The sequence below is a fragment of the Nyctereutes procyonoides genome, unplaced genomic scaffold (genome assembly GCF_905146905.1).
Source record: "Nyctereutes procyonoides isolate TBG_1078 unplaced genomic scaffold, NYPRO_anot_genome, whole genome shotgun sequence".
In the NCBI taxonomy this organism is placed as follows: Eukaryota; Metazoa; Chordata; class Mammalia; order Carnivora; family Canidae; genus Nyctereutes; species Nyctereutes procyonoides.
This window is the reverse complement of record NW_026575135.1, coordinates 9,202,831-9,229,760: the sequence shown is the minus strand read 5'-3', so window position 1 is coordinate 9,229,760 and position 26,930 is coordinate 9,202,831. Positions and strand designations below refer to the sequence as shown.

The 26,930-nt window shown below is 46.3% G+C and overlaps 1 protein-coding gene across 8 annotated transcripts in view; it reads left to right on the top strand.

The window, feature by feature from the left end:
* The window catches only part of PALM2AKAP2 (PALM2 and AKAP2 fusion), a 335,810-nt gene that overhangs the window by 299,981 nt on the left and 8,899 nt on the right, over positions 1 to 26,930 (top strand). For 7 of the 8 annotated variants that reach the window (XM_055301737.1, XM_055301734.1, XM_055301736.1 and 4 more), the window contains 2 exons: positions 1,974 to 4,428; positions 22,364 to 22,542. In XM_055301737.1, coding sequence (XP_055157712.1) covers positions 1,974 to 4,428; positions 22,364 to 22,542 — 2,634 coding nt within the window. The remainder of the gene's footprint in view (positions 1 to 1,973; positions 4,429 to 22,363; positions 22,543 to 26,930) is intronic. The other variant, XM_055301735.1, reaches the window with a different exon arrangement.

Sequence of the window (26,930 nt, the reverse complement as noted above, 5' to 3'; positions counted from 1 at the left end):
GCAGCCAGGACATTTCAGACATTCAAATTTTCTGTAATTCTTAATGACACAGAAGTCTCTGGCAATTGCCTTACCAAAAAAAAAGTCTAGTTGATATTTTTAAAAGGCAGTAGAAACGTCTTTGACATGCCTTTTGAGTTCATTCTAAAGATAGAAGAACCACTAGTTAATGATGGTAAAAAAAAAAGAAAGAAAGAAAATAAAGATTTTAGCATTATAAATATCTGGTATTACAGTACCAGACTTGGACAAAGACCAGAGCTAGACTGGAAGGTCATCCAAGACCCAAAGGTGTTGACAAATGAATAGTTGTTGTTGTTGCCTATGACTAAAGAAGGAACATATATTACCTGAATGATTTAGGTCTAAAGGGGAATGTAAGAAAATAAAGAGTGAAGGAAACCCCCAGTTCATGGATAACCATGAGAGTTTTTCATCATTCTGACAGCAGCGCAAAAGCACATAGGGTGAATTCCCATGTTGTCCTGAGTCTCATCAACAAATCCATACTATGCACTTTCCTTGGAGGGATTTTGAAATGACTCCCCTCAGAATCATCCTATGTGTTTTATAATTATGTGTTTTATACATATACAATCACCCTACATGTTTTATAATTATGTTCTGCGATATTAAAATCATTTACAATGGACACAAATGAAAATGATACCATCTTGCAGTTTTGCGTGAACCCTGTCAATAATACCAGGCACACACCATAGACTGGAGAGAGGAAGACAAACTTGACCAAGGTGTCAGTGAACTCCTCGAGGGGCACCCATTAATTAAGCTCACAATTCACCACTGAATTTTCTGAGATAAACCAGAGTCCTTAAGTATGAAAAGAAAAATCATCCTAGGATTTGAAAATTAATTTTACAAATCCCAAATAACAAAATTACATGGGATTGGTAGTTGGTGAAAAAGATAGGATTTATTTTGAAACTAAGAAGATGTCATCTTTCTCTTTCTTTCTTTCTTCTCTTCTTTCTTTCTTTCTTTTCTTTCTTTCAAGATTTTGTTTACTTATTCATGAGACACACACACACACACACAGAGAAGCAGAGACATAGGCAGAGGAAGAAGCATGAAGGGACCCTGGGATCACGACCTGAGCTGAAGGCAGATGCTCAACCACTGAGCCACCAGGTGCCTTTTCTTATTTAACACCAGGATTGGAGCTTATCACATACAGAGCATTTAGGGAACTGGAATGGAGCTGCTGGCCACTAACTTTTCGAAGCAACACTCACTCCTTAAGTAAGGAGTATTGTTTTGATGTAGTCCCAGAGAACAGAACTGTGCGGTCAGGGGCTTTGGTTATGGTGTTTATAATGCACATGCTCAATTAAGAGCCAGGACAATGGGGGGCACTGTAGCCATTAAGGGGCCTTGGGAGGAATCTACTGTTTTCCAGTGTTTTATTTTGGAAAAATTTTTCAAGAAGTTTCTTGCCTCCAGAAGAATTGCATCACCTCTGGCAGAGAATCACATTTTCAAGAAGAATTGCTCATGCGAAGGGACCATCTTATTATAGCTGGAGACACACAAATGGTCCTATTATGTTTCTGGAGTGGTAGTTTACTGTTAAAACATCTTCCAAAACTCTGGTACAATCGCTAATAGAATCTCTTCTCCTTTTGAAGATCTCTGAACAGTATCTTCAAACGATCTGAATCTTAGGTTACTTTGAAATTTAAAAACGGGATAAGCATGTGTTGTAAGTTCCCTCCGGGACCACCCCACAAACAAAAAAAAAAAGGGGGAATCTGTAACTTAGAGAGGTTTGCGTAGGAGTCACCACAACAAAACGAGCGTGTGAGAAATTACTAGAAGGGAACTCTCTGTTCCAAGGAACTCGTCATCGGTTCACTTTTCCTTCCAGCGAGTTACCAAGTAATCCCCCCCGTGTTGGCTTCCGCATGAGGTTTCGCATCTGACTCTGACTTTGGTGGTCTCTGTCTCTCTTCCAGAAGCCCCCCCAGCTCTCCGAGGATGATATCCGGCTAGAGGGCCAGAGAGCCGACGGCAGTGCCGACCCCCTGGAACCTGCACCCAGCGCCCTTCCCCCAGACCACCAAGCCATGGAAATTGAGGTGTCGCTGGCAGAATGTAAAAGCAAAAGCGTCCCGGGAATCAGCTGCGCCCCACATTCCATGGACCGCTCCTCCCCTTTCTACTCTCCCCCCCACAACGGGCTCCCGGCCGACCGCCCCGAGGTTCTGGATAACGATGTGGCCCGAGAGATCCGCTACCTAGACGAGGTGCTGGAGGCCAGTGGCTGCGACGCCCCGGCGGCGGACGGGGCTTACAACGGCACGTGGTCCCCGGAGCCCCTGGAGTCCCCAGAGCCCCCAGAACCCCCGGAGCCCGGCCTCAGCCCCCCTGCCCGTGCATCCGGGCCGCCCCAACCCGCGGGGAGTGCAGCAGCTGGACGGGTCCCTCCGCCCACTGAGGCCACCACCGGCCCCCCCGGGGGCGCCCTGGCGGAGGCCACAGAGGCCAACGGCCGCGCCCCAGCCCTGGACCAGTCCCGGGACGCGCTGGCGGGGCGTGGGGGCAGCGGGGTGCGGGCGCCCGGGAGCACGGGCCGCGAGGGGGAGCCCATGCTCACCACGCTGAAGAAGGAGGCCAAGTTTGAGCTGCGCGCCTTCCACGAGGACAAGAAGCCCTCCAGGCTCTTTGAGGACGACGAGGGCGAGAGAGAGCAGTACTGCGTCCGCAAAGTGAGGCCGTCGGAGGAGATGGTGGAGCTGGAGAAGGAGAGGAGGGAGCTCATCCGGAGTCAGGCCGTGAAAAAGAACCCTGGCATTGCGGCCAAGTGGTGGAACCCTCCCCAGGAGAAGACCATCGAGGAGCAACTGGACGAGGAGCATCTGGAGTCGCATAAAAAGTACAAGGAGCGCAAGGAGAAGAGGGCGCAGCAGGAGCAGCTGCTAATGCAGCAGCAGCAGCAGCAGCAGCAGCAGCCGCCGCCGCCGCCGCCCCAACCCCAGCCCCAGCCATGCGCAGCACCTGCCGCCCCCCGGGACCCTGCCGGCGCCACAGAACACGCAAAGGAGGACATTGTCACCGAACAGATAGACTTCTCTGCTGCCCGCAAACAGTTCCAGCTCATGGAGAGTTCCAGGCAGACGGTGGCCAAGGGCCAGAGCACACCCAGGCTCTTCTCCATCAAGCCCTTCTACAAGCCCCTGGGGTCGGTCAGCTCAGACAAGCCGCTGACCATCTCGAGACCAGCTTCCATCGGGGGGCCTCCAGAAGACCCCGGGGCATCTGCAGCCAAGGGGCAGAAAGCCAGCTGTGGCCCGGAGAGCCAGTCTTCGGGGGGGAGCCAGGGCAGCACAGCTCCTCCGGGGAAGGAAGGGCCCTACAGTGAGCCTTCCAAACGCGGGCCCTTATCCAAACTGTGGGCAGAGGACGGGGAGTTTACCAGTGCCCGGGCCGTCCTCACTGTGGTCAAGGATGACGATCCTGGGATCTTGGATCAGTTTTCCAGGTCAGTGAATGTCTCCCTGACCCAAGAGGAGCTGGACTCTGGTTTGGATGAATTGTCCGTGAGGTCCCAGGACACCACTGTCCTGGAGACCCTGTCCAATGACTTCAGTATGGACAACATCAGTGACAGCGGGGCATCCAACGAAACCACCAACGCCCTCCAGGAGAACTCACTGGCCGATTTTTCTCTGCCCCAGACTCCGCAGACGGACAACCCTTCGGAGGGCCGAGGGGAAGGCGTCTCCAAGTCATTTAGTGATCATGGTTTCTATTCCCCTTCTTCCACGCTGGGAGATTCGCCATCGGTGGATGACCCCTTGGAATATCAGGCTGGTCTCCTGGTGCAGAATGCCATTCAGCAAGCCATAGCCGAGCGAGCGGACAGGGCCGCGTCCGAAGCCAGCCAGCGTGGGCCCGAAGCACAGGGACCCCAAGCAAGTCTGGAGGAAGCGGGGGGCACTGGGGCCCCCGGCTCGGAGAAGCCGCAGAGCATGTTTGAACCACCCCAGGTGTCCTCCCCTGTTCAGGAGAAAAGGGAGGTGTTGCCAAAGATTCTGGCCACTGAAGACCGGGCGCTCAGGGACAGGGGGCCCTCCCAGCCGCCGCCCGCGCTGCAGCCCTGCGGCCCCGTGAGCATGGAAGAGGCCAGACCTGAAGGGAGCTACTTCAGCAAGTACTCGGAGGCCGCCGAGCTCAGGAGCACGGCCTCGCTCCTGGCCACCCAGGAGGCCGATGTGATGGTGGGGCCCTTCAAGCTGAGGTCGAGGAAGCAGCGGACTTTGTCCATGATCGAAGAAGAGATCCGAGCAGCCCAGGAAAGGGAAGAGGAGCTGAAGAGGCAGAGACAAGTCTTGCAGAGCACCCAGAGCCCCAGGGCCAAGAGCGCCCCGTCGCTGCCCTCCCGAGCGTCCAGCTGCAAAACCGCTCCAGGTGAGTGAGGTGCGCACCAGGGACAGCCGCTGCAGCGATCGGCTGACTGCAGCCTGCGTGTCTCTTTGCGGAGCCTCCTCTGCGTGTGGCTAGAGTCCGCGTCAGGGGGCACCGACACCAGGGGTCAGTGTCCAGAGACGGGCAACGGAAGTCAAAGTGTCCCCTAGAGGGACCCTGGGCCTGGCTGGTGTGCCATTTCCCTGACGGTGCAATCGCTTCTTTCTTGTGGCTCTGCTCCGGGTCTGATTTAGTAGAGGATTGTTCTCTTTTATATGAAAAGGCTGCCTCTGGCCGAGGGGGGCGGCCCGTGTGTGGCACAGACCCTCACAGGGGGAGCCTACGTGTGGACTGCTGGGCGTCCGTAGCTTGACCGTTAGTATCTGTGGTTAAAGCAGACCCAGCTGATTGGGGCATGTGCTCTGCTAACCCCTGCTAAATGCCAGATCCTTTCTAGCAATGACAGTCCTGACCCGGCGTTCCAGACTGACCCGTAGAAGATGTTTTTATCCTTCTGTAGGATTGGATTTGTCTTCCTTTTAGTCATCACAATGCAGTTGCCTTGGAATCAGGGGTGGTCTCATTCATTGTTGTCCTATGATGCATTTGGAGAGAAATTCAGTTATTCTGTTAAAGGCACGTCTTGAGTCCCTTCCCATTGTCTGGGCAGTCCCTTTCTTGAAAGCTTTGTATAAATGATTGGTGCTAATTATGGTGGTAATTAATGTTGCTACCATTATGGGTAACAGTGCGACCTGCTGTAGTTTTTATTTCCTATTTGGATATGACGGCAATTGGAGAGCCACGTGTACAGTAGAGAAATACTGCTCAAAGTGTGGCCTGGGCTAGTCCCTGGACTCTGTGACCGGTCCACAATGAGAATAAGTACAGACATCGAGAACAAGCACCTGACGATCCTTGTTGCAATTTGATATTGTCCTCAAATCCAAGTGTGGAATTTTGTGTCTTTTTTTTTTTTTTTTTTAAGTATTGGTTCATAATGGACTGAGGGATAACTTCTTTCACTGGAGACCATCCAAAAAAGCATTACCTAACATATAATTGCTGGCATTTTACTTAGTTTATCCAGATCTTAATCCCATGTTGACACTTGGCTTCCATCATATCTACAGTGACTCAAGGTAACTCTTTCAATTATTAATTTTTAGATTTTGAAATAATCTTAACCTAAAGAAAAGTTCCCTGGTACAAATATCTTTTATTCTGAACCATTTGAGAGTAAGTTGCCAACATGAGGCCCCATCATGCTCAGTTTTGTAGAATGTCCCTCAGCTTGGGTTTGTCTATGCTTTCACATGAGTACATTTAGTTATGCATCTTTGATGGGAATACCACAAAAATAATGCCATATTCTTCTCACTATATCCAATCAGGTGTCCCTTACAGGGACAGATACTGACTTTTTTCACGATATTAATTTTGATCACTTGTTCCAGGGGGGTCTGACAGGCTTCTACAGTAAAATTACTGTGTCCTTTGTAATTAATAAATATTCTGTGGGGAGTTACTTTGGCACTATGTAATATTTATTCCATTCCTCATCATACCTCAGATCTATTCACGTATCGATTTATGTCACTGTGGTCTTTTGGATTGCTATTATATTCAGTGGGTTAGAATCCATTTCCATTATTTTTATTCTTAGTTTGTTTAGACATAGCTTATGGGAGCCTTTTCAAGCTAACTTTGGTGTCTTTTTGACATGTCCTCATTATTCGCTCAGCAAGTCTTTTAGGACACCATAAGGTGTTCCAGTCTCATCTTACACTTTCCTAACCCCGAAATCAACCATTTCTTCAAATAGCACTAATTCCTGTTAGAGGAGAATAGAATTTAGAAACCAAACTCCGGGTGCTTGGTGTGCTCATTGTTACTGGATTGTCACTGCTCCAAGACACTTTCAACAAGCCGAATTAGAGAATATACACGCATCCTGTCTATCTGTCTGTTGATCCACCTACTTACATGCCTATCTGTCTTGAAAACCATGAGCTCACCTTGATACTTCCAATTCTTGATACTTTCAAGTCTAATACCAGCGGGTTCATATTCTCTTGATATTTTCAATTCTTGGTACTTTCAAATCTAATACCAGAGGGTTCATATTCTCTCCATATTTGTAACCTCCTTCTTGACAAGATCCCTGTTTCTCACTATCCTCAGTGTGTTTATTATTTGATCAATTCCTTCCTCACCTTACATAACCAATCTCCTATTTTCCTTCTCCAACTTGGGCCCCAGTACCATGTGCTAGATCACCGCTCTTCCCCACCCACCCTGCTGTGGCTCCCCCACACCACTCTGGGCCACTGTGATTCCTCTCACCCCCACTGCAGCGCTATCTTGTTGAGCCCCTCCCCACTGACTTTTGGACTAAATTGTTCATGAAGGAAAGAAAGAGAAGAGAAAGAGGAAAAGCATGGTGACTTTCTTGTTATAGTTTTTAATTCCTGTAGGTCACAGGGCAGTGGCCAGCTGAGTGAGGCAAAGAAAAATTTCAAGGGCATTTGTATGTGTATGTGTGCTTAATAGAGACTGGTTGGCTTTTTCCAAAGATCCTTAGTTATCAGATTCACTTGAAATTCTTGTGGGCTAGCTTGACACAGAGATGCCAGTGGGCATTCTATATAGTATCCTAGAAATAATTTTCATACCACTCAAATTCAGCCCAATCTGAGAAGCCTACTTCACATGCAAATGACTCTAAAGGGCCTGCATAAGAACTCAAAGTCTCGCGGAGCAAACTTCTTCAGGCATCTCAGCAACTTCTGTTCACTTGGAAGATAGAACACCATGGCCCTCCTATCAGTTAGAGCTAGCTCTATGTACCTAACTCTCCTTTTACATTATTTCATTATAGAACCTTCCATAAAGTGCATGTGCTCAGTAGGTATTTTCAGTTTTCTTTACCTCTTAGTTGAATCTCCCACCATATCATTCCCCCCCTTTATTTCTAGCCTGTCCATACAAATCGAACATTTCAACACTTTCTCCTATTCCCAGACCTGTTGTGGTCTCCCAGGGCTTTCCCACTGGGCTTAAAATAAGACAGGGTTCTTAGTTTGCCCTCAGCATCCCAGCAGCCCAGGCCTGATTTTCCTAGCACTTCCCTCCATGCTAATGCTAATGTCCTTTCTGCATGGTAATTCATCCATGCAAGTCTGTGTACTGCAATGATCTCATTGTTGCACTGAACACAGTTGTGGTAAGGACACATGTGCACCTCATTCCTTCATCTTTATCTCTAGAACTTTTGAAGTCAGTGGCAGGGCTTCCCAGAATTACAACATGGATTGAAAAAAAAACTGAACACAAGATGTAATTCTCTCTCTATCCATGCTTGGAAATGTTTGGAGTATTGCTTGGCTAGCCAGCCTCCAAGTTCATGATTAGGGAGGAGGCAGACACATTGTTCTGAACAGCTAACCTGGACGATTCATAGCCAGGGTTGGAACTGCTTGCTCCAAATTTGGTTTTGTGAATGGAGATGATGCTAAATTCTTCCTGTAATACTCCATACGTCCCACCAGAGAGGTGATTCAGCTGATTGGTTGCATGACTCAGCTTGAGGATTGAATATTAGGTGATGAAAAATATGATTTTTAACTTCTCCTCTGGCGGAAGTCATGCTGGGAACATGCTAGGACCCTGAACCCTAAGGGAAGTAGAATTCACTGAGGGCCAAGATGTCCTAGGGAAAAACAAATCTGCGAATTCTCCCCAACCATTCCCCAGGTGTTGAAGAGATAACTTGTTTTTCCATTTAGTTTCCTTGCCTTTCAAAGATGGAGAAGATATTTTTAAGAGGACATGGTTATTCTCAAAAGCAAGTTATTAGGAAAATTCTTTTGGAAATTGTATCCTGTTGGCCCTTAGGTGATTTTAAAGGAAGAAGTTTCACTTAAATGGGGTCTGTGTGACTTTTGCTCATAGAGAGGTGAGCAAGGCAGATGCAGTCCCTGCAATCAGGGAACAATGAGAGAAACAGTATCAAAGATGACAATTTCATGACAGAGAAGCATGAAAACCTATAGGAGCACAGATCAAGAAAGATCACCTTATTGGGAGTCTAAGGGAAGTCTTCCTTTCTTAGGAAACCACCATCTGTGCTTTGAACTGAAGGAGAGGTTGGGTTCCTAGGGTGGAGGGGCACTTGTTCCAGTGAGAAGGAAGGGCACCTGAGGAGGCCCAAAAGGAAGAGAGAACTTGGTTTACTTAAATAAAGTCAGGGTAGGCTAAAGGAAGAAATTTGAAACAAAATGAAAGTAAGTTGGTTTGGAGCCAGACCATCAAAAGCTGCCTTCATCCATGAATTGATGGAGTAAAAGTCTTCCTGCTTTAATGACTCCATCCCACCAGCTTTTCTTGAGCTCTTTCTGTGTACAAGAACTTCTAAAGGCCTGGTGCCATTTTGACAAAGGCCGTGTGTCCTGTGAGAGGCCATATTTCCGAGAGTGAACATGTGTGTCCCTTCTGTTGATAATACTCAAAAGTAGAGAGGAAGGGAAGCATTCCAGCAGGGCCACTAGCCTAATCTGAACGCGCTACCTGCAGCACTGCTGGAAACACCCTTGAGGTTCACATTTGGGAGGAAAACCCAAACATTTTATCAAAGTTACGTTTTGGATCTTTTCAAACATCCTTTCACATTCGGGCTGTCAACAGACGGTACTCATTTTAGTGCCTGTTGTCTATTATTAGATATCCTGGTTTCACTTCCAAGTTCTGGGCATGACAGAGAAACCCAGTTAGTTAGGTGATGCTTACTTTTGTTTTTAAAAATAGTTTCCGTTTTCGTGCCAGATGTTGCACTGATCTACCAAGTCAGAGAATTTGCCCAGTGGGAGATTTGGGGGAAGTGGTAAAGGAGAAGGTGTGGATATTGAGTTCCCTAACTTGGAGTTCATGTCTTTTAATAGGTGGAAAGATGTGATAGTTATATATCTTATAAAGATAAAATTTCCAAGGAGTTTCAACTCCTACCCTCAGTTTGAATTAAGATTACCCACGAGGGAACCCTCTTGCACTGTTGGTGGGAATGCAAGCTGGTGTAGCCACTCTGGAAAACAGTGTGGAGGTGCCTCAGAAAGTTAAAAATAGAGCTACCCTATGGCCCAGCAATTGCATTACTGAGTATTTATCCCAAAGATCCAGATGTAGTGAAATGATGGGACACCTGCACCCCGGTGTTCACAGTGGCAATGTCCACAATTGCCAAACTGTGGAAGGAGCCATGATGTCCTTCAACAGATGAATGGATAAAGAAGATGTGGTCTATGTATATAGAATGGAATATTACTCAGCCATCAGAAAGGATGAACATCTACCATTTACATCGATGTGGATGGAACTGGAGGGTATTATGCTGAGTGAAAGAAGTCAATCAGAGAAAGACAATTAAATGGTCTCACTCATATGTGGAATATAAGAAATAGTGAAAGGGACCATAAGGGAAGTGGGGAAACTGGGGAAAAATTAGAAAGGAAGACAAACCATGAGAGACTCCTAATTCTGTGAAGCAAGCAAAGGGTTGCAGAAGGAGAGGTGGGTGGGGGCATGGCGTAACTGGGTGACAGGCATTAAGGAGGACATATGATGAGATGAGCACTGGGTCTTCTACTATATGTTGGCAAATTAATTTAAATAAAGTTTTTAAAAAAGATTACCCATTAGATGACCATTATGTTATTATAAAGATTAGTGACTGGGTCTTTTTTTTTTTTACTCTTATCTTGAAAAATCATAAATAAAAGTCCTGGACAGAAAAAAAGTATTTTTTTTTTTTTTTTAGAAAAAAAGTATTGATTAGCAGCACAATATTCATGAAGGAGAGCTTGGTGGCTTATCCCATGTGAAATTAGAGCTGGAGAAGGCCAAATCTCACTTGAGATGCCTTCATTGGTCCACAGTAGAAGACCTTATGTTAGCAACTGGTGGAAGGATTCTGTGACAGGCCCAGGTGAGAGAGGGCTCTCCTTCTGGGGGTATACAGCACTTCCCTCACAGGGAAGGCAGCACAGGTTATACAAGCTACAGGAGCCCAGCTGGCCACGTGAAAGTACTAAAGCTTAGTGTGGAGCAGCTTGCAGAGCGTTGTGTCTACTACCATATTTCCTGAACATTCTCTGGTGATACCAGCCTAATCACAGTAGCTACAGGTGACCAAGACCTTAAACCTTGTACTCTACTAGTTATTTCACACACATTTTCTCATTTTTCATTTGTTCATTTAATCCTCCCAATAGTGTTTAAGATGTAAATACAAAGTATCCAAGTCCACAAGGCCAGATATATTCAGAGTTTTTCTGATTTCAGAAAAGCCATAAAGTATATAAACTATTATTTAGAAAAGCAATGCAAGGCATATACTTCCATTTCCTTCCACCCCTTGGTAGGGTCTGGAACAACCCCCTACCATCAAATTAGATCTCTGCTATAAAACTTAGGAAGAGTTACTTACATTAAGTAGGATAAATAAAGACTAAGAAGGGCCTCATGCGGGGTCTTGTCAGGTGTTGTTGCCAAATAAGTTATGACTTGGTTTTCTGAGCTTGGGTTGGATTTTGAAACTGGACTTGAGAGATTGTTGACCTACAATGATACTCCCTTTTCAAAGAAGTAATATCAGAGTCCTAAAAGAGATGAAGTAACCTGCCTGAGATCACTCAGCCAGGAAGTGGCAAAGCCAGGTTCAAACCCAGGCTCATTTGTTTCCAAAGTCCTTATTCTTCCTCTACCTTTTCTCGTCCTCTGCTAAACCCGTGCCCCTGCCCTGCAGGTTGACAAAGTGTGTAGTAACAGCTCCCCTCTCCAACTGACAGTGACTGAGCTTCTCCCAGTCTCAGGCCTGACCCCTGCATTGCCTTGGGTCCTTCCTGCCCTCTGCTGTTTGGAACCACTATGGCTCTGAAGTCCTCTGCTCACTGTGGTCTGGGCGGATGAATTTGTTCTCAGAGGCCACGAGACAGTGCTGCCCTAGTGCCCCAGATTGGTTCCAGAACTTAATTCCAGTGCTCCAAATTGCAGTAGGCAAAATTGGTGGTGCTGTCCAAAGACCTGAACAGAGGGCGGAGGGGAGGAGCATAGTCGGTGTCTGCTGTCTAGCCTGATGGCTCCCATCAGTTCTCTCTGAAGGTTCATTCCCCAGAAGAAAACACACTCCTTCATTCCAGAAATGGGCCATTCCCTGAAATCTTTGGAAGAACTGGGTACTCGAACAAGGAATCAATTTCTTAATTTGAGGACAGCAGAAATAAGTGTCTATTCCATTAACTGAACATGTTTGGTAGAGTGAAGCCAAAGCCAACATTTCCTGGTGGTCACTGAGCACCGTGGCTGCTTCCTGCTGTTATTTTGCTCAGTGTTGATCCTTCTGCCTTGGATCAGAAGTTCCCCTGTGTCTTGCTTCATCTGAACCCAGAAAATATGTTCATTTTTTTTAAAAAAAGATTTTTATATTTGTTTATTTAGAGAGAGCACACAAGTGGGGAGGAGGAGAGAGAGAGAATCTCAAGCTGACTCTATGCTGAGCACAGAGCCCGGCATGGGACTTGATCTCACAACCCTGAGATCATGACCTGAGCTGAAATCAAGAGTCAGACCCTTAACCGACTGAGCCACCCAGGCACCCCAAATATGTTCATTTTTTAAAAAAATGCATGCCATTTGAGAAGGAATGGTCAAGAAAAGGCTAGACTGAAGGTGGTGTTTGGCAAGGGGTGAATGTATGTGATGAAAGCAGGACTTTTCAAATTAACAGAATTCAAAGTTCTTTTGGACATTCTCCAGGGTTTGAAAAGAACAGCTGCCATGATTACACCTGTCGGCCTTGCCCCCAAGAAGACAGGGACTCCAGTCTATCTTCCATGCAAAGGCTAGGGGTATGGCTTTTGGGCAAAGTAGAACTGTGGAAAAGGCACTGCATTTCCACCAGTTTAATTCCCATCTGTACGCAGGGTCTGCTGTCATTGCTCTTTGTGCTGGTCTTCTGATGTATCCAGAATGTCTGGGTTGCCTCCCAGTGGTGCTCTGGCTTTTCTGGGGACACCACGTGGTGTCCTTGCTGCTTACCCTTGACTGCCATATGTGGCTACTCCAAGCTCCAAGTTAGGAGAGCGGCTTCCGAAAACTCAGACTCCAGCATGTTAAAAAAAAAAAAAAAAGGTTATAATCTTGAGCTGACAAAGAGAAGATGAATCAAGGGACCTAATTCTTATAAGATCTCTGCTCTACCTCTGGTAAGAAATATGAGCTAATCAAAGCCAGGCGTGGGAGCAGGATGTCCCCTGTGACTGCTGGAGTCCAGGCAGGATATGACTATGTCTCTTACTAGCCATAGTGACTTGCTGTTCCTTCTCCCCAGGAGATTGGCATTTCAGATCCATTTGATTTTTATGAATAAGCTACTCCTTAAGGGGTGGAGAAATAGGGGCAGTGGTGGGGAGTGTGCCAGACAAGCCATTCAAGCACCAAAGGATACTTCCTGTATTTCATATAATGATGCTTTATTTCTCATGACTTTCAATGTAAACCTCAAAGGTTTCCCAAAACTTGTATGTATCTGACCTCACAGGTATTCCCAGTCTGTCTTTACTTCTCAAGTATAAATTCATACCTTCTATTGAAAAAAAAATAGTCAAGAGAAATTAGGTGCCTCAATGTGACAGTCACTTCTCTGGGTTTCCATCTACACTGCAAATCCTGACTCCCCTGCTTGCTAACTGTGTGACTGAACTTATTTCACCTCTGCACACCCCAGTTTCCTTGCGAGTAAAATGGGGATAAGATAGTACCAACCTCATCAATAAGTTAGAACAGTGCCCAGTACGCACAAGGCTCCCCAGAAGAGTCACTGTTTCTTTGTTATTATAGTTACTGTTATGTTTTAAGAAAAGGCCTAGAAAACCTTACAGAATTACTCATGAGGTTGCTCTTCTACAGCTACCGGGACCCTGAAATAAATGCCAGAACATGCATTATAAAATCTCTTTCTGTTCCTAGTTGGTGTGTTTTCATATTTACTGCATTAAAATTAAAGTCTCACTTAGAAACTCTGACTTCGGGAATTAGTTTCCAACAGTCAGCTGCTGTGATTTCAAAAAACAAAGTGTATCAGGTGACAATGACATTGCAAGTCCATAAAAATGTTTTGTTTCCTTTTTCCTTTCTGTTTGGTGGTGGTGGTGAGGGGTGCATAATCGTTGCACAGTGTGACCCACCATGTTGGTGGAAATGCATTTAATGAAAAGATCTTGGTGGGGGAATCGCTACTTGCCATGATTTTCATTGTCTGTTTTAACTAAGTTTTTTTTCTTTTTTTTTTTTTGCTTGTTTTGGTCTTCAACTCTGCTTCCCCTAGAGAAGCAGAGCTCTTTCTTCTAGAGTTTTCACCTTCTAGTCCTGTTCATAGGGAATGACCCAGTATCATCCGACACCCTGACCTTTAAGGAATAATATTTGGAAATTTTTCAGACTTGTTTCGCCGACAGGGGTATTTCTCATGTCTGAGCCAGGCTGACGATCTGAAGATTCATGTCATTGCATTTTCCCACCCCTACAGCCTTCAGAAAAAGAGATGAAAGGACCAGGGACCAGCTCTTGGTGTGTGGGTCACAGCTGGAACCCCACAAGCACCTGTGCCCTAGATCTGACAGGCAGGATAGTCTCTTTTACTGGGAGGAAATGAAGTTGAAAATACAAGTCTGAGCTCATTTCTTTCTGGGGACTTGTGAGTCATCCTAGATGTTTGCAATCATATCCCCATGCTGAGTGAAGAAAAGAGGTCATTGAAGGAGGCCTGGCCCAGGCATGGCATCTGGTGGGCGTCTTTGTTCGGTTCGGTTTGGTTTTTAAGTAAGAGTGGGTGATGGCTTTTTTTTTTCTTTGGAGAAATGTAGAAACAAAGGATCTTTGATTTAAGAACTCAGACATCATATATTTGGAATATAATAATCCCCCAAATCAGTTTTTGGCCAAAATAATTTTCTAAACTTTTGAAATCCGTGTTCTTGGCCTATTAGAAGTTAGCCTTGTTCCTACAGAAGGAGGGTTTGGGCAGTCAGGGATGGTAACAGCTGTGTTCTGAGGACGTGCGGCCCTCGCTGGGTTCCTTATTCTTTTCTCTGCCACCCACTCCCCTGGGCAGCATAGCCTGTCTTAGATGCCCGAGGGAAATCCTTCTTGCCTGGAAAATCCACAAGTGTACCCAAGGCATAGCTTTCTCTCTCTGGACCAGAAACTGGTTAAACTATTTCATAATAGGAGTTCTTTATAATAATGGTTTCCTTATAATTCAAAAACAGGAAACACACATTCACATGTTCTAGTTTTTCACTCCTGATGGGAGGCGGATTTACTAATCTGGAGTGAAATGTAGCTGCCGCCTCTGCTCCTTAGTCCCCCTCGCAGACCTACAGCCTGCAGAGTGCCAGGGTCACAGATGGGAGCAGTGCTGACCAGAGGCCCTGGGGAGATGTCAGCTCATCAGCAAGATGGAAGGGCTTGAGGATTGCCTCGTCCGCGAAGGTTAAAGTGTAGACAGCTTTATCTACTTTTCTTGGCGTGGTTAATCATATTTAACAGGATTTTTTTTCTGGTTGGTTTTATATTTTTTAATTAATTCATGCTTTTCATAGGAAGAAAAATGGGAAACAAGGGATAAAGATAAAACTCAAAGTGATTCATAATCCACGCTGCGACCTGCCTACTTCTCTCCGTGTGCGTAAGTCACATGGAGGATAATATTGGATTTATATTTGTCTTAATTTCCTATCACAGCTGTGACAAATCACCATGAGTGGAAGGGCTTTAAACAACACAAATTTATTATCTTACAGTTCTAGAGGTCAAAAGTTTGTAGTGTGTCAGGTTTGGATTGAATGTGCCCTCCCCCCCAATTTGTATGTTGAGCCCTAACCCCCAGTGGAGATGAGCACTTTGTAAGAGGTGATTGTGTTAGATGAGGTCATGAGGGTGGGACCCTTGTGATGAAATTAGTGCCTTTTTCAGAAAAGTGAGAGGCAGCCATGTGCAAAATACAAAGACAGTTCTTACCAGAACCCAACCCTGCTGGCACCCTGATTTTAGACTTCCAGCCTCCAGAACTGTGAAAAAGTACATTTCTGTTGGGTTAGCCACCTGGCCCATGGTATTTTGTTATGGCTCCTCAAGCAGACTAAGATAGTGTCCGTCTGGGCTAAAAATCAATGTGTTAATAAGGCTGTGTCCCTTTCAGGGACTCTTGGGCTCCTTCCTTTGTCCACTTCTAGAGGCTGCCTGCATTCCTTGGCTCATGGCCCTTCTACCATCTTCACAGCCACAGCATAGTGCTTTTAAGTCTCTCTTTCTCTCTCTGACCCTCCTGCTTCCCTCTTTTAAGGACCCATGTGGTTACATCAAGCCCAACTGGACCATGCAAGACAGTTTTCCCTGCTCAGTCCCTAACTTCATCACATCTGCAAAGTCCTTTTGCCATGAGGGGAACATCTTCGTGGGTTTTAGAGATTAACATGTAGACATCCTTGTGGAGGCTGTTGCTCTGCCCACCATAGGACTGTTCATCTCATATGGGGTAAGGTTTTACCAGATGTCATGCATGCTTTTTTGCTTTCTTTCACACTGCTAGTAAATGGAAAACTAGGATTTGAACCCTGGCAGTCTGGATCCAAAACCTGTACTCTTAAACCCCTGCAATACATCTGCTTTTTCTTTTTAAATCTTATTTATTTATTCATGAGACACACACAGAGAGAGAGAGGGCAGAGACATAGGCAGAGGGAGAAGCAGGCTCACTGTGGGGAGCCCGATGTGGGACTCGATCCCAGGACTCAGGGATCATGACCTGGGCCAAAAGCAGATGCTTCAGCCGCTGAACCACCCAGGGATCCCAATACATCTGCTTTTACAACCTATTTGTTTGTTTTTTTCTTAAAGTATTTTTAGTATTTTCCCATGACCTTAACCATTCCTCCAAATTTGAAAGACTAGACATGATTTGTGATAACTAAATAATACCTCATTATCTGAATAATATCTAATAATATCTAATTTAACCATTCCCCAATGATCAAGTATCTTGGTTGTTTCTACATGTATAGTTATAAAAAAGTATGATGGTAAAAATCCTTGTTTATAAGCTTTGTGCCTATACTTATTAGTTGAACTTACAGGAGCCCATTAAATTAACTAGTATGCACTAGAGAACAATATTTCACAAACTGTTTTCCTTGAGATATTAATAGGAATTTTATGAAATGAGGTTCTCTGGTTAAATAAATTTGAGAAATATTACACACCATCCTTGAATTAGTGATTCATGATCACAGTAGCACTAAAACCTTGGAGAAGTCCTCTGGTAAAGAAATCCATCTCAGGTTATTTCTTTTTTTTTTTTTTAAGATTTTATTTATTTATTCATGAGAGACAGAGAGAGGGAGAGAGAAGAGAGAGAGGCAGAGACACAGGTAGAGGGAGAAGCAGGCTCCATGCAGGGAGCCCGACGTGGGACTCGACGCCGGATATCCAGGATCACGCCCTGGGCTGAAGGCAGGCGCTAAACCACTGAGCCACCAGGGCTGCCCCATCTCAGGTTATTTCTAAAGTTTTCTTTAACCTAGTGTTTACCGATGACTGTTGGTTAGCAGCTAGATCTACCTTAGAAAGCTAAGCAAATAGGACACAATTTTAGAAAGGGCTCTGGAATCCTCCCACCCAAGTGAAGTTGTTCACCTTCAAACATGTTGAAGAGCATATTAAGTCTAAAATTACTCTCGATGAGTATTTACCCAAAGAATAGGAACACTTAATTCAAAAACATATATGCACCCCTATGTTTATGGCAACATAATTTACAATCGTCAAACTGTGGAAGCAGCCCAAACGTCCATTGATAGATGAATGAATAAAGAAGACATGGTATGTGTGTACGCACACACATGAATATTATTCAACCATCAAAAATGAAATCTTACCATTTGCAACAACACGGATGGATCTGGAGGGTTTAATCCTAAATGAAATAGGTCAGTCAGAGGAAGACAAATTTAAGAAACTAAACAAATGAACAAAGAAAAAAAAAAGAAACCGAAAAGCCAGACTCTGAACTGTAGACCATAAACTGCTGGTCACCAGAGGGGCAGGTAGGGGGATGGGTAAAATAGGTGATGGGGATTAAGAGCACACTTACCATGATGAGCACTGAGTAACGGATAGAATTGTTGAATCACTGTATTGTTTTTTGTTTTTGTTTTTGTTTTTTTTCTGAATCACTGTATTGTACACCTGAAGTGAGTATCACACTGAGTGTTAACTATACTGGAATTTAGGGACGCCTGGGTGGCTCAGTGGTTGAGTGTCTGCCTCTGGCCCAGGGCGTGATCCCAGGATCCCGGGATCGAGGCCCACATCGGGTTCCCCACAGGGAGCCTGCTTCTCCTTCTGTCTGTGTCTCTGCTTCCCTCTGTGTCTCTCATGAATAAATAAATAAAATCTTTTTTTAAAAAAAGCTATACTGGAATTTAAGACAAATTTTAAAAAGTAGTAACAAATAAATAACGTTACTCTAGATGGAATAGTTTGAACAACTATTTTTAGTTTATGAAGGAAACTTGAAAATGTTTCCTACCCTCCACTGAGCATTCCCACCTAGTTTTATTATTCTGATGGTTCCTTACGTCAAATGTCATAGAACTCACAGTGCACCTGCTCTCTGCTCTGTAAATGTCAGGTGCCACCCTTTGGCCAAGACCAGCACAGGTGTACCCTGAGGTCTGCGTGATGCTTTCTGTTCATGTGGTTTCACAGGGACAGTGGCGGGCGTCCATCAAGAGAGCTAGTTTGTAGAGTATGCAGTCCCCACCAGCGAGTGAGACAGCAGGATATTGGTCATTGAAAACCGAGGCCCCTTTCAGCTACCATCAGCTATCCAGTCATTCACTAAGTGAATAAACATGTGAGAGCAAGTTTTGATGGAGCAAGTGAGGATGGAAACTGGAGGTGCTGGGAAGTGCTGTGTGAGCCCCCAAAATAACCATCACTGTTCTGGAATCATAATGGGGTGCGTCCTCTGGGCCAAGGAATTTCAAGGGGCCTTACAGGGCCATGGACAAGGTGAGACAGACTTCACAGGTCTGTGGCACAGACCATTTCGCATCACATTCATGTAATGATCCCCGAGACCAAACGTGGTGGTGTGTGCAGTGTCCACTGCTGCGGAAAGAACATTAGAAGTTTCTTCACCGTTCTCATCGAGAGGACTGTTGGCGGCAATCTTGGGCCTTCAGAGGAAGACATTGGGTATGGAGCAGATGCCCCTCCCACTGTTTGGCAATCTGTGTCAGTCCTGAGATGGCACACGGAATTCCAGTGCAGAGTTGGAACCGTCCTGAGGGCAGGATGGTTGGAGATCACAGGGCCCAGCAGAGAAGCCCAGCCAAGCGACCTCCTCTCATACCAACCACACTGATGGCCAGGAGTCCAGGGATGGGTCCCAGTGCCTCCTTTCCCAGGCGACCTGTGACAGCTTCCCTTGAAGCTGTGACGTGGGGTTGGTCAATGTGACACCTATTCTCTCTGACTTCTTAGCCTCTTTGGAGGTGGCAGTTCCAGACCCACTCAGCCGGGTCTTCTTACCTGTTACTCATGTGACCTCTAGTGGCTGTAGCCGGTAAAACTTGCTCCGGGGATGGGTGGTTTTGCTGGAATATTAATAAGCTGAGAAATGTATTTTAATGTTCAATATTTGACTACTTCTCTATATTAACCCTTCACTCTCTTTATGATTCTCTTTCAGCCTACCTCCCATCATCTAATTTAGCCATAATCAACACAATTTGGGTTCCAGACCAGACCCAACTCTGAATGTTAACTCTAGCTAACGTAACTTAGGCTGGCTTTAGCCGCAGAGTCTCTGTGCTCTAAACCATTCTCAGATGTCGTGTCATCGACCCCGACTACATCCCAGGGTTGTTGTAAGGATCACATGACATGAAGCCTACAACTAAAATGCCACATAAGTGTACTTGTTATTACTACAAAGCTGTTGAGTTTGTGATTCTGTAGACCAAGATTGCTTTATTTCATGGCTTTGGTGAAAACATTTAAACTCTTTCCTCAGATTTTTTTACTGGGAATTTTGTCCCAATCCACAAGTATCTAGTAAGTGGCTGCTAGTGTATGTCACAATGTACTCACTGGTTTATTCAACAAACAGGAGCTCCTACCTTGTGCCAAATACCCCACTGGGTGCTGAGATCCAGCAATGACCAGGACAGACAAGGACCTACTCTAATGGAGTTTACATTCAGATGAGTTAAGGGGCTCATAATGCTTGAAATCATCCCTATCCTGGGTTGACATGATAGCTTAACTGAGAAGAGAAGCTCAAACAAAGATGTATGATACAAGCCAATATGTGAAAAGGCTTTCACAGAAGTATAAAAAAAAAATGCCATGAGCCAGGGGTCCTGCTATGGTATGTGTGAAAGGAGGAAGTTGGAGCATGGGCTCTGCTTTCTAGAAGGTTAATATGACTATAGGGAAATTATTTGGATACCCATGAAGTCGGTTGGAAAATGCTGAACCTGGCAATGTGGTGTCTATTTCTAGTTCTGGAAGAGTTGTAAAACTCTTATGCAGAGTATGTCCTTGAAATTGCCCATTCTCCCTCTGTAGACATACTGTTCTTTGAGATTAGAAATCAGTAGTAGCGCTTCTTGGCCTTTTGGCTAAGATCAAGTGTGAAAATCAATAGTAACTAGATTCCTTGGATGCTCACTGTCTTAAATATTAACTTTATAAATATCAACTTAGTCCTTATACCAACTGTGTGAGGAAGGTACCTCTAGCATCATTCCCATTTTACAGATGGGGACACTGAGATGAGAGACACAGTAAGTAACTTGCCCAAGGTTCTGTGGCTGCTAAGTAGCAGATTCAAACCCAAGCGGCTCACCCCACAGCTGCGTGCTGACCACTCTGCCGTGTAATTTTTCAAGGTTTCATTTTAAAAGGCAATGGGAATTTTTAGAGATACATCCTTAAGCTCTCAGGGGGTGATAACTATCTAAGGTCTAGGGACTGTTTTAAAATACTTCAGTATGAAAAGAAGAAGGAAGGAAGGGTAGATTGAGAAGGCAGGGTAAAATCCTGCTAACTATGTAATATAGTGGATGGGTCTATAAATCATTATAGCATTCCCTGTTTCCATAATAAAAAATAGAATCCGTTGCTAGTGAATTTGAGGACTTGGAAATATTAATTGCCTAACTGTCCTATCAAAAGACTTTTTATTAGTGATCTGTGTAATTTAGGTCAAGGCCATGCATTTCACTGAGTAATGATACAATCGTGGCTCTGCAGATAGAGTGCCCTGTGTATTAAAAACCACTTCGTATCTAATATGCCAAATATGATGGCCCTGTGCCTTTTTTTTAACCAATAAGGATTGATCTTCTTGCCAAAAAATTTGTCTGAATAGCAAAATAGTTGAGTTAGAAGGGACTTCAAAGACAACTTCTTCCCAAACTCTCTTTTTATAACTGGGAGAGTTGAGACTTGGAACTCTTAAGTGATCAGCCCAAAATAAAAGTGGGAACAATTACGTGGTTGTCTACAATCAACACGGAGCTAGTTAATGGAAGTGCAAGAATTGAAGCCTGGGTTTCCTGAACTCTAGGCGGTCGGGAGGGTGTCCAACTCCCATCAAAACGAGCTGTGCGAAGGACTGTAGCCGCCCACCCAGAGATAAGTCCCTGGGCTTCATTCGTGACTGTGGCTACAGCAGGCTGTTGCCAAGTTAGAAGTCTAGGGAGTCAGAGGAAGAAACATGAGCCACCTTCCACTGGAGAATGAAAGGGGTCAAATGGGTCTGTCTCCTCCACTGGTGCTTTCCAAACTTTTCGACTCAAATGGCCCTCTTTATTTTGTGTATCTCCTCTACATTCCTTGTCCATCACCCTCGCCATGCCTCCCACAAGGGGCCTAGTTGGAAAAATCGTGGCTGTTGCACCTGAAGGTACTTCTCAGAAGTGCACCTGGGGCTCTGTGGCAATGAGACCAACCCCGTGATGGGCCAGAAATCAGGGCCAGGCATTTCCCAAGAGGGAAGGATGCGGACCGTCTTAATGAAAGTGTCTGGAGTCACCGTACCATCACAGCTGACCCAATCCCCTTATCCTGAGAATTCTTGTAGGGCACTTCAGAAGCTAAAGTCACCCCTTCCCAAAGTCTGGCACACACCTTTCTACAACACGGACCTTGCCTTTGTCGGTATTCCTACCTTATGGTCTGAGGGTCTCAAACCATATGCTCTCAGGACCCCGGCAGGTAAGGTCAAGAAGGAAGTTGGCCAATGGAAGACTGGGATGACCTGGGAAGAACAAGCCTGGTTCTCATTCAAATGTTTTATAGTCCTGGGCTATCCATGCAGAAAGGCTGGGCAGGTCGGCTGCCCGTGGGTGGCTTCTCATGTAAGAAAAGAACCTGGTAAGGAAAGCAGGGGACCTGGTACCATCACCAGCACCCTGGGGCCTCCGCATGGCAGCCCCCTTGCAGGGCCTGTTTTCCTCAGCTGTAAAAAGTGGGTTTCGAAAGGCTCGATGGCACCGCCACCTCTGACAGCCAAATCCTCCAATCCATGATAGAGGACATGTCCCCAGAACACCCGGAGCCAGTGTCTTTCTGACATATGTTTCCAAAGTGCCTGTGGGCCTCCTTGGTCCTACTGACTCTGTAGCACTGGTGTCCTTGAGGTCTTTGTCGGATGGCTTTGTGACTTCAGCTTCAACCTTTAGTCTCTGCCGTGAGGGGACCTGCACTTAACTACTGCTCTCTGTCAGAGGTTGCTTTTTGCCCGTGTTCTTTCTAGAAGCGGTCATGAGCAGACAAGCTTAGAAAGGGTGTTCTCTTCGTGTTGTTTCAGGGACAATAGAGAAAGTCAAACCTCCTCCATCCCCCTCAGCTGAAGGCCCCAGCTCGCAGCCTGACTTAGCCCCTGAAGAGGCTGCCGGATTCCAGCGGCCCAAGAATCTGATGCAGACCCTCATGGAAGACTATGAGACACACAAATCTAAAAGGCGTGAGAGGATGGATGATAGTAGTGTAAGTTTTTCCTCCTTCCCTCCTCCCCTCCTCCGAGCGCGAACATCCGCCTGGTGTATGGTTATTCCAGTTCAGGCTCGGGTGTGTGTGTGTGTGTGTGTGCGCGCGCGCAGTCGTCTGGCCAGCATCCTGGTTCCAAAACCAGTTCTCACATGTATCGTTTAACATGCCTGGAGTGGGGTTTGGGTGTTTTGGCCCTGTTTCTCAAAAAATGTTGTGCGAAGAGTGGGTCCTTCTGCTGCCGAGTGTGGCTGGAGCCCCAGCTGGTGCTGGGGATGTCGGGTGTGTAGAAAAAACAAACGAAACATGTTAGGGCAACACAAGAGGAAGGACACAAGCACCCTGAAATCGTCCCCCGGGCACCAGGGGGCCAACTGCTACCATCGCTGGCCTGCCCCGTCGAGGTTTTATTTCTCTAGAGAGCTCTGATGATGCCATCCCCCTCATGTCCACCCTGAGCAGTCCCCATAAAGGTTACACAGTGTGCACAAGGCTGAGTGTGTTTTGGACTCTTACCAAGCGTGTGTGTACAGCTTGGCAGGAAAGAGCCATTTAAAATGACAGTTGGAAACCACAGGGCTGCCCTGATGCCCTCAGTTGTCAAGACTTTTGCACATGACACTCACATGAGCCATGAAGGAAGTCATCTGCTCTGTGGTTTCTTTCTCCAGTAAGAGACACAAGGGCCATTGTTTTGCACAGTCTCCACAGCCAGGAGCCTAGGGACCAGCCTCGGGCCTGTGCCAACCTCCTGGGAGTCTGGTAGCTTCAGTCTTGTACCATTTATTGAAGTGATCATCCCCCATCCCCACACAGTTTTGCTTGGGTCAATTGACGACACTGCCCAGTTTACCCAGACCGTGCTGGTTTATGCCTGTGGTTCTGGTGTGATTTCCAATAGCCTCCTCTTTCACCTCTGAAAGTGCCCCAGTTTGGATGATAAATTATTGGGTCACTTTAAACTTGAATGCCGCGGGCTCACAGTAGGACTCCCATGCCTACTTGCTGCCTTGCATATCCTAGGGGGCTAAGTCCGAGGGTTTCTGGACGTAAATCCAGATACCGAACGCTGCTTTTAAAATACTTAATGATACAGAAAGCAGACATATCTGTAGCAGCCTGATGACTCGCTTGTGTCCCTCTCCCTTGGGGTTACACCTAAGCTGCCTGGAACACTGACTCGGCTATTCTGTTAGGCTGGAGCATTTGGGGGCCATTCCTCGTACTGCATAGTGGATGGGGCCTGGCCCTTGGCACTGGCACAGACCCTTCTGCTGTTGGGGCTCCTGCCCCAAGCCCATAGGACTTCTGCCCATGAAGTCACCTGAGCCAGCCCTTCTTTGCAGCCCCACTTAAAATATGGAGTTTACCTTTAGGTATTCTCTGGAGCCTGTGCTTTTGAAACCTAGTGCTGTAAGTGGCTTGTTTTCTCCCGGTGAGTCTGCAGCGTCTGTCAGCAGCTGTGGTGAAAGTTAACGGAGCAGACCCCTTGCATCCAGCATGGAAGGGGAGGAGTGAATGGAACCACTCTGCATGTGACCCATGCAAGTGTTTCCTAAAGCACGTGCCACATATCTCTTGTGTGAGCCTTTTGTGTTGAGGTGCAGATACTAGAAGGAAATGCTACCCACCCAAACGAAGAGCCCACTGCTACTCATTCCACCCACAGGGGCTGGAAGCCACCTTCCTGCAAACTCAGGATGCAACCAGATTGGGTTTCCCCTCTGCATTAAGGAAGCTTCTTGGAACCAACATTTCAATATACGATGACCCCTCACTCAGTGAGAGGCAGCTTCCTGTCTCTATTTTTCTCAAGTAAATAAACATGTCAAATAAGGAAGAAACCTTATTAACTAACTGGGCTGTTAATATCCAAAGCCAGGTGTTTTGCATCATCCTTGGTACTACAAGAGAACCACATTTATTGTTGGAGGAAGTCCTTAGGAACAGAACAAAATCTGTTCAATCCACTATATCCTCTTTTAAGCGACCCAGAATTTCCAACACCTACTCAGATTGCTTCTAAAGCAAATACGTGACCATCCGCCAGACCTGATTTTAGAGGCACCTGTGACTTCAGCTCTCAGACCTTCTAATTCAGGGGATCCTTTCTATCGTATCTACATCAGTCACTGGGGAACGTGTTGACGTTTACCCGTAGGAATGAACAAACTTTCATTTGTTTCCCTTGCTGATCCCTGGCCCCCTCTTTCCTTGTCTCTTCTACCAGAAGGATCATCATAGGGAACAAATGGATTGCTTGATGTTTGACTGTGTACCTGGATTCCCTGTCCCAGAAGCCTGTAGTTCAGCTTTCCTGGTTCAGTCCATACAAACTGTTCTGTGAGCAAGATGTGGCTTCTTAGACTCTGCACCCTCCAGGAGCCTCACATGGCTCACCTGAGTCCAGTGTCACATTACACACCCACCTGCCAGTATTCCTTCCAGTAAGTCACCTGGCAGCAGCAGGTCCCGCACAGGCTCCGGAACGAACCTTGTGTTTGCTCTTAGGAAGCAGCAAGCTCTTTCTAACTGGAATGAAAAGAATCCTAACTTGCTGGCCAAGGAGAAGGAAGATCTAGAAACAGAATGGGGCCTCTGGGCTACATGTGTAGTGGTATGTTAGATGCACGGTCTTACTGAGCAGGAAGGACAGAGAAAGGGAAGACAGAGGAGCCAAGAGAAGCTGTGCGCATAGTTTCCATGAGTTTTTGCCAACCCCGAGAAAAATGTCCTTGCCATCCAGGCAGATTCAATAGCCCCACCCTGGAGCAGCAGTGGTCCTGTCCTTATTGTGGGTTTCTCTTTTCTGGAAATGGTTTTCTTATGTGGAAACATCCCCTTATCTAGGCCTGATACCATCTCTTGTTAGTCATGGAACACACAATGGGCTGATGAATCATAGTTTCCTAAAAGGCTCCTTGATGCCTTGCAAAGGAAGGATATTTAGGCCAAAGTGGTTTTCTGGCCAGCTGTTCCCTGAGCCTCAGAAGAGGATGGTAGGTTCTTGAGTCAGTGGCGCTCCTGAGCAGGTTGGTGGATTGCTTTCTCTTTCTCAACTGAAGAGCTGCTGACCTGCGTCCAAATTACGGCCTCCCATAGGCATTCAGCCCCAACCCCGCCTGTGGCATAGGATCTACTCGTGGTGGATTTTCTACTCTCTGTCTCACCCCAAAAACAGTTACTGAGAAGTCTTTTGGTCACCCCTGCCAGTCTTGGAATGAGAGAAGGCCTCACCTGTTCTCAGGCAAAGCTGGGGACTAGCAGTTCATTGCTTTTCTAAGAATTCCTCGCAGTCTTTCCCCTCAAACCAAGACTCCACCCACTTATTTTCAGTGAGCGGATGAGCCCATCCAGAGCCCCACACCCCCGGCTCCATGGGAAGCTGGGCCGCAATCAAGGATTCTTCGTGCTGCCCAGATTTCTCCTAGCCGCTCCCACCCTGTGGGGGGACACAAAGGATTCATCGGAGCCCCGTCCTCAGCCTGGTCATTACAGAACTCTAATTTGTAGCACTACACATTAGAAGCCATTAATGACCCCGGACATAGGACCCCATGTAACCAGTCCACGATGCCAATGGCAGAGACCAAGAAATGCCTCCAGTGTCCTAAGCTGTGTAAATGAGGTCAATACCATAATCCCACAGGGGGGCATTCTTCTATGTCATTTCCCATAGCTGGTCCATTTTGTTCTGGGCTTGTCTTGCAGGGACTTAGTTTCCTACAGGAACCAAAGAGTCCCTCTAGTTCCTGCATGATCACCCCCCTGCCAGGAACCTAGCCAGGCCCCCCAAATAGTGATGAGGACCACCTGGGCTCAGCTTCATGGAATCCACCCACCCACCCCCAACCTGGGCTCCAAATCACGCCCTGCCTGTGGTTAGTGTCCTCCTCCTGTGGGACAGTGGGCCACAAGGCAGCGGGGGGACGGAGGAGAATCTTGTTAATTCAAGGCACAGGAAATGGAAGCGACGACTCTTGAATTAACAACGTGTGGCTTCTCTGATATTTTTTTCAGTGGGTGGCAGGGTATCTCCTTGCTCCAAAGGGTAGAGATCTCTGGATAAACTCCTATCAGATGAAGCGAGTCCTCCCCTCCTGTCCGCCCCCAGCGGGGGGACTGGTTTCCAGCTGGGGTGTTGGGGGGTGTCGTGCGAGTGTGTCTCTGCCGTGTACTAACCCTGCTCTTTTCCCTCTCCGCCAGTACACCTCTAAGTTACTGTCTTGCAAGGTGACTTCCGAGGTACTCTTCCACTTGTTTGTCTTGGTGTCCCTGCATGCGTGACCCAGGTGCATGCCCCTGTGGTTTGCCGTGTGCAGATGTGTTCCAGGAGGCGGGCAAGAAGGCAGCTGGTCTCCTGTTTGTTTCTTCCAGCCTTTTCGGAA